This window comes from Gossypium hirsutum, chromosome D10 (assembly GCF_007990345.1).
Source record: "Gossypium hirsutum isolate 1008001.06 chromosome D10, Gossypium_hirsutum_v2.1, whole genome shotgun sequence".
NCBI classification, from domain to species: Eukaryota; Viridiplantae; Streptophyta; class Magnoliopsida; order Malvales; family Malvaceae; genus Gossypium; species Gossypium hirsutum.
In genome coordinates this window covers 54,337,211-54,349,849 of record NC_053446.1, presented here as the reverse complement: position 1 = coordinate 54,349,849, position 12,639 = coordinate 54,337,211, and the positions used below count along the sequence as shown (strand labels likewise).

Sequence of the window (12,639 nt, the reverse complement as noted above, 5' to 3'; positions counted from 1 at the left end):
TCGAGGAAGCTCTAACGGTAGTTAAATGTATTGCACCACTGAAAGCTTCAGGTATGGACAGTTTCCTAGCCCTTTTTCTCCACAAGTATTGGCATATTGTACGGGAAGAGGTTACAAAGTGGTGTGTCAGTGAAAGCACCAAAAATAACTTATCCCTAAGAAATAACGAAAATAATAGTATAAGGGAAGTAAGGTCAAATCCTCAAGGACTGAATCGCTATAGCTCCTTGTTTCTCGAAATCCCAGGCACAATCATTCCCAAGAAAAATAGCTGACCTGGAAAAAATAAAATAAAATAGAATTAAAAATGTGGATAAGTCAAAATTAAATAGATCGAAATCGTAAATGTGATAAGAAGCAAAATTAAGAGAAAGAGGTTTTCCAATTAGGGGATTCTAGCCTCCGATTATCTCGATCCTCATTTGGTTCAATCATTGACTTTTAGGTGATCCTTCTCATGACTAAATAAGCCAGTTATAGTGGAAGAGGACGCCTACGACCACCAGGTCCACTTAGGTTTTAACCTTACGATTTAGAGGAACCTGAATCTAGCCAACCGTCACTTTTGTGGGACCGTCTTACACTAGATCATCATTTCTCAATGGTGAATGCCACGCCATTTGCCCTCTTAGGCTCGACAACCTCTGACGCAGTAAGTTAACGAACCGACTGTGCTATCTTTCCAAAACAGACAAAGCGGCTGCCTTTGCACAATATGAAAAGATTACTTTTTGAAGGACATGGACGAAAATGTCGGTCCCGTAATGCGAAGAAATGATGAATACCCGTTGAGAAGGGTTAAGTGCGGTTTTTAAGCCTTATGAAATTTTTTGGAAGAGTCTTGATAACTTTTTGCTAGATGAGTTTAGTGGCTCATGCTTTTAGGGAAAAAATAAGTTTAATGGAATGGAATTTTATTGGAAAATAAAAAGAACAAAAAGCTAAGAGCTTTAGGGGGAAGGAGTTTTTTTACAGAAAATGATGAATCCATATTCATGTCACTCTATCCCCTATTTATAGTACATAAAAAACCTAGTTTGTTCCTATTTAAATTCTAGAAGATAAAAAAAAGATATAATTTGAAATTAAATCTAAACAATATCATAATAATCCTAACAATAATCCTAAAAATAAAATTCAAATTTAAATAAAGTCTTATGTTCATAAATCTCTTCTTTGAAATTTTGCCCCAAGTCTTTCACACTTTGTATTTTAGGCACCACTTCTTCCCTATTTCACATGCTGACCCATTTTGTCTTTAATTTCATGCTTTTTGTCCCTAAATTTCCTTTTGCCTTCAATTTAGTCCCTACAAGATGAAAAACCATAAAAAGCCCAAATTAGTAGAATCATACTCAAAATATATATGAAATTAACACGTAAAAGTATGTCATTTTAGTGTATTATCACAAATTTTTGTTTAGAAATTCTTAATAGAAAAAAGAGATTGATGTTATTAACTATTCTAGTATAGTGCTTATTCCAAAAGTTGATTCCCCAAACTGTATGACACAATTCAGGCCGATTAGTTTATGTAATGTGGTGTATAAAATTATATCCAAAATAATTGTTAACAGATTTAGAACTGTGTTGGACGAGTGCATTGATGAGGCGCAAGCAACTTTTGTTCCTGGACGACAAATCACAATAATACGATCATTGCTTACGAGGTTTTATAAACATTAAAACAAAAAAGAGAGGGAAATCGGAGCTATTTTGCATTGAAATTAGATATGAGCAAGGCCTGTGATAAGGTTGAATGGAATTTTATTGAACAAGTAATAAAACAAATGGGTTTTTTTGATGAATGGCTGAATCTTATGATGGGGTGCATCCGATCGGTGGAATATTCGGCTCTGTTTAATGGGATTAGAGGAGAAAAATTTAAGCCTTCAAGGGGTTTGAGACAAAGGGACCCTTTGAGCCCATATTTATTTCTTATATGTGTAGATGGTTTTTCTTCACTTATTCAATTGGCAAAAAGAGAGGGAGCTATTAAAGGCGTAAAGATGGGGAGAGGAGGACTTGCTTTAACTCATATTTTCTTTGCTGATGATAGTATTTTATTTGGGGAAGCAAGTTTGGAGAATGCAAATGCTATTAAAACAATTGTGAATGAATATGAAGGGGTTTTAGGGCAGTTGATTAATTTTGAGAAATCACTAATTTTTTTCAGTAGCAATATTCAAATCGATAGGTAGGAACAGATCAGAGCGATTCTTGAGGTAAGGGTTTCAAGTAATCTAGAGAGATATTTGGGTTTACCGACTATAATTGGAAGGTGAAAAAAGGAGGCGTTTGCATGTTTTAAAGATAGATGATTAAACGTATTGAAAGTTCGAGTGTTCGCCAGTTGTCACTTAGAGGTAAAGAAGTTTTTATTAAAGCTATATTACAAGCCATTCCAATTTATACAATGCAATGTTTCTTATTTCCCGTTTCACTATGCCGTCAGTTTGAAAATATTATTAGCAAATTTTGGTGAGGAAATTCTAAAACAGGGAAGAGAATTCATTAGTGTGATTGGAAAAGAATGTGTAAACCAAAAGATCAATGAGGGTTGGGTTTTAGGGATTTAGTGAAGTTTAATATAGCTTTACTTGTGAAACAAGGTTGGAAATTAATTACGAAACCAGATTACTGACTTTATGAGTGCGAGGTTAGGATCTTACCCTTTGTTTACCTGGAGGAGTATCTGGAGTGTGAGGAAACTTTTGGAGGAATGAGTGGGATAGAGAGTGGGGAATGAAAAGTCGATTAATATCTGGAATGAAGCTTAGATCCCAAGACCTAGGAATGAGAAAGTAAGAGTTCAGCATATTAATATTAAGTTTACATCAATAGCATACCTTACTAATTTTGATCATGTTACCTGGAGAATTAATGTGTTACAACAACTTTTTAAGGAAGAGAAAATATCCAGAATTCTTTCCATCCCACTCGTTGCAGTGGATAATCACGATGAAAAGGGTGTAGAGGGGTGACAAAACAAGGGTATATTTCGCAAAAAGCAGATACAAATGATTGTTACAGGAGGATACGATAATAAGGCAAGAGGAAGGGATACAACCTACGCTACTACAAAAATTTGACAACAAATTATAGAGATTACAGGTTGCAAGCAAAATCAAAATTACATCTTGGAGAATTGCCAATAACTTCTTCCCTACTTTTAACAATTTAAAAGATAGAAATTTACAGATTGTGAATCTTTGTCCTCTTTGCCGTACAATGGAGGAATCAGTGAGTCACGTCTTCTGGGAATGTACGTTCATTAAATGTGTCCTGCAAGGAGTGGGGATTGATGGCTCATCCAGTAGCCCGGAACAAAATTGGAATATGTGGTTAGCAAATTTATTTTTGAATATGAAAGAAGAGTAGTGTAAATGGTTAGTCATCGCATAATAGGCAGTATAGCATCACAGAAACAAAGTTTATCATCAAGGAGAAAGGTAGTGCACAACGAGATTGATATATTTTATTAAGGCATTTTACATAGAGAACATTCAACTGGAAATAGTGACAGAAGCAGGTGTTTGACAAAATGATTGTGCCTGGACTCCACCGAGGATAAATGTGGTAAAAGGTAATTTTAATGCAGCGTATGACAGTTATATGCTGAGTTTAGTAATAGGAATACTTTTTAGAGACTTCGAAGGACATATACTGGTAGCATATACTTACCCTAATACTTTTGTGGCCGATGCAACCACGGTAGAGGCGAGAGCTTGTTTACAAACAGTGGTAGTGGCTGAAGATTTGGGATTCAGAAATCTGGTGGTTGAAATGTGGCTCCTTGACAGTCATAAAGAAAATCCAAATGTTTGAAGATGACAAATCAAATATTGTTGTGATTATTAAAGAAATAAGAGAACGGGCTTGGAGGTTTGAAAGCTTTACTTGTCATTTTACGGGCAAATAGGTGAACCATGTGGCGCACATAATGGCGAAAGAAGGGAAACTATGGGATTCACCGAGGATTTGGATTGAAGAGGCACCTCCAAGAACGGAACCGGCGGTCGAAGAAGATAGAATGTCCCTGTCAAAAAGGTGAAGTGAGTCGAAAAAATACGAATGAAAGGACTCCGACAGTTTCAGTCTCTACATACATTCCATCATGGACGAAAAAAAGGTAGGATATTTGATGGTTTTGACGATGGTAGTAGAGAAGTTGATGAGGGAGGCTAGAGAGTTGAACAATTTTCTTTTTCTTTTATGTTTTTCTTTCTTTTTCATTTCAAATTTGGCGTTTGAGTTTTTCTTAGGTTTAGGCTTTACTTGTGTCAATGTAGGGTTTTTTAAGGTTTATTCTTATAAAGCTTTTATTTTTCATTTATTAGGGTTTGGCATTGTTGTAAGGGCTGGAAAGAACACTTGTCTGTGATGCAATCCTGTAATGTTTTCTTATTAATAGCATCCTTCCTGATTTAAAAATAAAAAAATTATAATTATATATTTTAAAATTTTATAAAAATTTTATTTTTAATTTTTTTATAATTATTATATATGATTTTTTACATTTTTAATCAATAAAATATAATATTAAAATCATGTTCTAATAATGCCATGTAGACGGTCAATAGTCAATCAACACCAATCAACGGTCGATCAAAGTTAAAATTATTTTTTAATATTTAAATATTTAATATTATAATTTTATTTTTTAATTAATTTTTGTTTATTTTAAATAAACCTAATTTACACGTGGCCCTTTTTCATTGGCCAAAACATGCCACATGGCGATTTTCCATTTGCCAAAGTTGCCTAACCAATTTTTTTTAACAAGCGTTACAAAATGGACCAAAAATAGAAGAAATTGATACTTTATGTACTAAATTGGGACAAGAAAAGTTTAGGTACCAAAGTAGAAAAATAGATATCCTTTTAGAGGCTAAATCATGAATTAAGCTAATATTTTATATAATTGATGAGTATTTTGTATTTGAAATTTATTTAATCTCATTCATCTGATATTATAATTAATGTTTTTCATACACATATATTATACTTTTAAAGATCTCCATAAATACAAACTAGGTCGGCATACCAAAACAAACTGATACCAATACCTACCCATACTAATAAAAAATGGTATATCCATCGATATGGGAGACATTATTTTATGAACCTTTCCCACCACATCATTACGGTCTCTTTCCATTTATTTAATGATATTTCAACAATTTTTCTATATCATTGACACATAATATTGATAATTTTTTTTACCTTGAACCTCAAATCTCAAACCTCAAACCCCAAACCCTAAATCCTAAACATTAAATTTCAAACCCTGAACCCTAAACATAAACCTCGAACTCTAAATCCAAAACCCAAACTTGAATCTCAAACTCTAACCCCAAACTTTGAATCCCTTAACCTTGAACTTGTGTTTGGGGCTCGAGGTTCATGATTTAAAGTTCGAGTTCAAGATTTAATGTCAGGGTTTAGGGTTGAGATTCAGATTCAAAGTTCAGAGTAAAAAAATTACTAAAATTATATGCCAATAACATAAAAAATTATTAAAATATTATTAAATAATTATGAGTGGACCATAGAGGGTTCATAAAATAATTTTTCCCCATACGCTACCAATTACATTGCTAAAAGGAGACGAGGTGTCCTTTCCTCTAATTTGACCCAAGAGTTGAAGACTCGTCCTTTCACCAGCCCAGTCCAGCTCATTCCTCAATTCCCTTCTTCCTGTATAAACCAAACCCCTTCACTTCACGCCCTTCTTTCTCTTTGAAAAATTAATCCAAAAGCATTTCCTAATGGCTCTTCGTTCGTCAGTCACCAGAAGAACCCTAACATTGGGCCTAAATTCCACGAGGCTGCTGCCTCTGTCTCGATCATTGCAGACTTTCTCCCTCCCCGATCTTCCTTACGACTATGGCGCTCTTGAGCCCGCCATTAGTGGAGAGATCATGCAACTCCATCACCAAAAACACCATCACACTTACATCACTAACTATAACAAGGCTTTAGAGCAGCTCCATGAGGCTATTCAGAAAGATGATTCTTCCACCGTCGTTAAGTTGCAAAGCGCTATCAAGTTCAACGGCGGAGGTAAATTTTTTGTTTTAATTGTTCGACTAATTAATCGAATTTCTTTTTTAAAGATTGAAATTTTGGGATTTTTCTGCAGATTTTGAAATTGTAAGATTTTTTTTTCTAATTTACTTGCTTTTTGCTTCTGATTACGAAAGTAAATAGGATATCTTGAAATTTGAATGATATAAATGTTAAAAATGTTATCTTTAGTTTTGATACCGAAGTTCACTTGGTGGAATTCAGCCCAATTGAATTTTGATTTCATTCGTTTCATGCACCATTGTTTTGAAATTTAAGTTTCGATGATTTACTACAAATCTGTTGGGAAAAAAAACTTAGTTCATTAGGCACAAGCATAATTCAATTTTGCTTGATTAATGATTCTGTGTAACTAGGACAGTTGTCTATTGACTAGACTGTCGCCCTCTTTGTTTTTTTATCCTTTGTAGGTGATTACATTAAATTCCCCTTATGTTGGATGATTGGTATCTCATGCAGGTCACGTCAACCACTCCATTTTTTGGAAGAACCTTGCCCCTATTCGTGTAAGATCCATATTTCCAAGTACTACGTGATGGAGCTTGCGATTTCAAATCCATTCCCTCTTTGCTTATTGACGTTTACATGACAGGAAGGAGGAGGTGAACCTCCAAAAGCTTCCTTGGGTTGGGCTATTGACACTCACTTTGGTTCATTGGAATCATTGATTCAGAAGATGAATACTGAGGGTGCTGCTTTGCAGGGCTCTGGTTGGGTGGTAAGGAGTTTGGTTAATTTTAGTTATTGGTCATGAATGGCTTGCATCTATCACTTACTTCTCTTTTCTTGTTTGCTTCCTTTTTGCCTTGGCAGTGGCTTGGAGTGAACAAGGAATTAAAGAAACTCGTTATAGAAACAACTCCAAATCAGGTATGATTGTAATATATAGCATAAACCAAGAACAATTACCGTGGCATCTTGGTTGGTTTGGTTGAATTTAAATCTACTTATTTCTATCAACCTTCTTTTCCTGCTTTGCTGGAAGACATAACTTAATAACTGAGAATATCTGATATTAGATTATTCTCTCTAGAAGATTTACCAAGCAACAGGGTTGGCCATTACCTTATAGGTCTATGATGTGTTCTTTTTCCCCTTTTTATAGAGAGGTTACTTGCCATCAGTTTCTATAGATTGAAGTTTGAAGTCTTGTCAAGTTCATATCTTTCTTGAACCGTGAGAGTTGTGGCTATTATAGTAAGAAGATAAAAGAAACCCAGAAGGTTTTGCCAGGTTCAATATAATTATGGAAATTTTGCTGCAGGATCCACTCGTGACTAAAGGGCCACATTTAGTTCCTTTGCTTGGCATAGATGTTTGGGAGCATGCATACTATTTACAGGTAATTCTCAAACTTTAAGCTGTCCACTATATATATTTTTCAAAAGTTATCTTCTACGACTAGTCACAGCAACAAACTGAGTTTTGCACTGTTGCACTCCTGCAACTGACTGAAGATAGGGAGTGTCGAAAAGATCTTATGGTTTACTTGATTTAGTTTCATAAATAAGCCTATCACTCAATCATATCCCTGTTAAGACAATAGAAGTGGTTAGGACTCTGTTTCCTCTTAAGAGAATCTCTGTACAACTTTTACTCCAGTGCGTGCACGAGGAAGGGAGGGATATATATGTGTGTGTGTATCAAGAATTTAGCTTATTCATTGATCTGTTTGAAGACAGCATTCTTAGCAAATCCTTTTGTCCTATTGATTATGTGTCCCTTTGACTTATGTTATTATGGTGCAGTACAAGAATGTTAGACCAGATTACCTGAAGAACATATGGAAAGTCATCAATTGGAAATATGCCAGTGAAGTGTACGAGAAAGAATGTGCTTGAGATTGGGCCCTTTTCTTAGTTTATGAAAGTTAATAATTTCCCTTGTGACCACCTTGGTTTTGGGTTTTTGCTTGTTCGTTTCAAGCTTCTTTCATGTGTAGCAAAAAATGATACGTAATTGCGTGAGATGAATTTCAATTTGTTAAATGGGATAACGTCACATAGTCTTTGAACTAAAATAGGGTTTAATTTTGATATGCGGATGCATGGTAGCTCTTCTTTTGGTTTTGGTTCAAAACATGGTAACACTTGTCATCTATGTGTGATGAAGTAGAAATTTGTAATATGTTTAATACAAAGTTTGTGTTAAAAAGAAATTTAACAAATTATTTTATAATTTATTTAATTTCAGTAATGTATTTAAATGAATTGATCTACAGGTTCACTTACAAGTCAATTCGCTTGATTTTTTTATATAATATTCTCGAAGAATTGATACACACGTTTGTTTGCGGATCGATTTAGACCTAGTATCTAATCCTTCAAAAAACACATTCCCTAATTAAGTGAGCTTTGTTACTGAAAGAAACATTACAGATAATATCATTATTGCACGGGAGGATTAAGAGAGGCAATGTGGGATAAATGGCCATAAAAGTTGTAGAAAAAGCTCAAAATTATATTCAATGGAATTTTAGCTAAGACTCCATCATTGAAGCAAACTTCCCTTAGAATTTAATTTAGGTGATTATGAACTGTATTTCTACTGCTTTGATGCAGGTTGTGGAATGGGGTTATCACGGAAGCATTTACACCTTCCAGGGGAAATCATCAGGGAGACATGTTTTCCCCTTATTTTTGGGTCACAGTATACATAGAGCAATGAGAACTAAGGAATGGTGATAGGGAAGCAGCGGACCAAGGATTGGTTTCCTCTTTTTTCTGCTAGGTAGTTGTTCGACTCGACACAAAATTCAGATCTAACTTGAAAGAAGAAACAAACATATTTAGAAACAAAGAAAACAAAAATAACTGAAAGAAGAAATTCAAGAATAAAAAAAAAGATTCAAAACATAGATAAATAAAGAAAATTAAAATTAAAAGGTGAAAGAAGAATCAAATAAACCGATGAATATGGATAGAAGAGAGTTGCCCAATTGAACTGTTTGAGATATAAAGCTCAACAATTTCAATTAATGGCTCTAATCAACCCTCCAATAAATAATCCTTGACAAATTGAAAGATGAAAAATAGATTCCCATGACTCCTTGAAGAAAATCGAGAAGAAAAAATGATTTCTAGAATTTACAAGAAAACAATATTGCACGAAAGAAATTAACTCCAAGAGTAGAAAATTTTATTAATGAATGAATCAATATCTTTAATGAATAATGAAGAGACCTTTATATAGGCTAACTAATTAAATCAAAATAAAACCATAAAGTATGATGAAACTCTAAAGTATGATGAAACTCTAATTAATCTAAATAAGAAGTAGTTTTAGTAGAACTAAACTTTTTTATTGTCTAAGAAACATAAAACCCCTAAACAACTTTAAATACTTTAAAATATCCTAAAATTTGAAATAAATAAATAATAAAATAATAAAACCTAATAGATAAAATATTGAGTTCATATATAATCAAAATTAGACATTACACTCGAACCCAATATGTTTTAAACTCGAATTAAAACCTAACTCCCGTAATTTCTCATAATAATCTTGTCCAAAAATTCTGCTCACATAGTCTTCAGTAAAATGGTCATAACTTAAGCTTTTAGACTCGAAATTGAGTAATTCAAAGTGCGTTTTTAAGCTAAAATATAACTCTTCAAACGCTATGCAGACATCTTAGCCTAGAAATGCTTGGACCCCATCCAAAAGTTCGTTGCAAGTTGACCGATCTTCCAAACTTGAAAATTGGCAGCTTGGTTGAATTGACTTTAATAAATTTCACCCCATCTGTGCATGTATCATTCCCCCTTTCATTGAAAAGATTTTTTTTGAATCTTTTCTTTGGCTGAATAAGAAAAAATCTTTATCATAGGTGGAATGGGTTAATTGGGCTCCTCTCAAAGAATAAACAAATTCCTAAAAGAAGCAAGTCCCTTAGACAAATTCAACTTGAGGTTAGTGAAAAAATAATCATTCCTCTTCGTTGTATAGGTTCTTTCTTTCTTCTTTTTTTTTAAATGTAAATTGAACTCAATTGATTTTTATCGCTCAAGGTCTCTTCTCTTTCAATCATTTTACATGACATCCTCATTTCCCTTTAACCCCTAAAAAAGTTTAAACATTAAATTCATCGAAATACAACTCTTTAGGAGGAAAATAAAGGTCTAACTCGTCCAAATTCATAGACTCTAGGAAACAATTCTTATTATCAAAATTTTCTGATTCACAAAGTGCACTATCACTATCATCACAATTCTCACTATTACTATCAACTTTTTTGACATCAAATTTGGAACAAGGTGCCGTGGTAGATCTAGGCTTAAAAATAGGCACAAAATTACACTTATTGCCTTTATAAACAACGTCACTCGAAGTTTCATGCTCATTCATATCATTATTGTCGATGGTAACACTAAAAAAAGACTTCTCAATAGGCTTAGTGTCGTACATACATTCTTCTTCACAACTTTCATCATTGGGTGGATAGTGAATCAAACATTGGAAACCCTTATGATCATTTGAATCACACCAATGACATTTCAAAACAGGAAAGAGATTGATCATACTCTCCTTTTCTTGTTGGCATTTAGAGTCTTAGTGATCCCTCTTATCACCAAACATTTTTTTTGTGCTCCACTAGAAGTCATTTAATCTTGCAGAGCTTGCTATGTCTTTTGTACCAATTTCGTTCCTGATAAACCCAAAAACAATAAAATATTGAATGGCATTGAGATGTAATAGCCCCGATTTTCAGTGGTACCGAAAATAGTAGTTTCGAAACCCCATTCTCCGATGATTGAGTCTGTAAATATTATTAATTAATATTTACTAGTTAATTATATTATTATATTAGAATTTGGTCTGATGATTTTGTTAAGTGGAGAGTTATTTAAAGTACATTTGTATTGACCCTAAAGTCAGTGATTTTGGAAATTGAGGTATCGGGATCTCATTTTCAAAAATCGAGGTCATAAATATTTTTATTAAATAAGTGATTATATAAGTGAATTTTATTTTGGATGTTACACCCTAAATTCGGCAGACCCGATTAGAAGACGTGTATATGTGAAGTTATCTATTTGGCGTAGTCTAGTCCATCCATTTGCAGTCTTTTGGTGAATAAGAGTTGATGTAAAGTACTCGTTGTATAAGCAATTAAAGATTTTATCTCAGAGTATTCTGCTATTTAAGAAAAAAGAGTGACAACCAAAGAGTAAGCGTGGTGTAAGTTACCGCCAAAAGTATAGTATGCCCAGTTTTCCTGAGCACTGTGCATTAGATTTTGTAACGTGATTTGGTTAGGAGTCAACTGGATTGACTGGTTAAATAATATTTGTACAAGATTCTCATTTATATTTCTCCTAGATTTTTTAGGTAATTTATTAGAACAAATTCTGGATACAATCGCCACTTATCAAGTTCCACTAAAGGGAACTAGATATATATATATATGGAGAGAAGGGTCTTTTTAGAGGGTTTTTCTTCTTTCAATACTACGCTTTGGTTTTTCTTCTTAAAGTTATATGTTTTCCTTTCCTTTATTTAGCTAGAAATTAAGGTTTTTGAATTAATGGGTGGATGTTCCACCTCCTGGTAAGTCTAATAGCTCTGTATGTTACATTTTTGAAAGAATAAGGTTGTTAAGAAGTATATGGATAGTGAGTTGTGAATAAGAGACCTTGTATGAGGGTTGTCTGTAATTGAGATGTTAGTCATTTGTATGTAAATGGGTTTTAATGGTGATTCTATGTTCTTTAAACAATTTTTGCTGCTAGTTCGAGAATGATGTTTGAGTCTAGAACTCCAAGCTGTAGTCTAGGTAAGTATCAGATGAGATCTTAGTCTCGACTCCTATAATCATTCTAGAAATTTCTTCTTATGTTGATGTTCCAGTAAAGATGCATGAGTCCTTAAGTGACTGTTGAATGAGTATATATTATCTTCGTATAGTATCTATGTGAGTTTAAATGTGTGATGTGTTGTATGTATGGGTGCATGTGATTTTGAAAAGTAAATATACGAGTGTACATGGAACTTATACTGTGATGCATGGAAGTGTTGATGTAAGTGAAACATGAAAAGAAGTATGACTCGATTAGGAAAATGAGTATAGCCTACATGAATGTGTACTTATTTTAGATGTACGATACATGATTGTAAATGTTAGAGAATGAGGGGTTTAATAGAGTGTTGAGAGATTATGTGATGTGAGTTTTGACACAGCGGTGGTATCCAGTGAAGTTCGCCAAGACAGTAAACACGAAATTGAATATGACAATTCTTAGGAAAGAACATGGCCATGACACACACTACACCAAAACAGGGTTTTAGCGGTACTTTTTTAGGTCTATAGCGGCATTTTTTAGCACCGCAAATACTTTTAGCGGCACTTCACAAAGCGCCGTAAAGATTGCCGCTAATGACAGTGTCGGTAACTTTCGCGGCAGTTTCTATAATAAACGCCGCTAAAGATCAGGAACTTTAGCGGCGCTTAAATAAAAACGCCACTATAGACCGTGGTCTTTAGCGGCGCTTAAAAAAAACGCCACTATAGACCGTGGTCTTTAGCGGCGCTTACCAAAAAACGCCACT

At 33.9% G+C, this 12,639-nt stretch overlaps 1 protein-coding gene and 1 long non-coding RNA gene across 2 annotated transcripts; one reads left to right on the top strand and one right to left on the bottom strand.

Moving 5' to 3' along the window:
- Positions 1-3,062: 3,062 nt before the first annotated feature.
- LOC121222460 (uncharacterized) lies at positions 3,063-4,359 on the bottom strand. The gene is made up of 2 exons (XR_005919762.1): positions 4,110-4,359; positions 3,063-4,039 (listed from the first exon to the last, which is right to left on the bottom strand). It is a non-coding gene; the product is annotated as an uncharacterized lncRNA (long non-coding RNA).
- A 1,237-nt stretch (positions 4,360-5,596) lies between these two features.
- Positions 5,597-8,110, top strand: LOC107916272 (superoxide dismutase [Mn], mitochondrial). The gene is made up of 6 exons (XM_016845444.2): positions 5,597-6,066; positions 6,550-6,596; positions 6,683-6,808; positions 6,904-6,960; positions 7,355-7,432; positions 7,839-8,110. The coding sequence occupies exons 1-6, from the start codon at positions 5,772-5,774 to the stop codon at positions 7,929-7,931; spliced, it is 696 nt and encodes a 231-aa protein (XP_016700933.1). The 5' UTR covers positions 5,597-5,771; the 3' UTR covers positions 7,932-8,110.
- Positions 8,111-12,639: the final 4,529 nt, after the last annotated feature.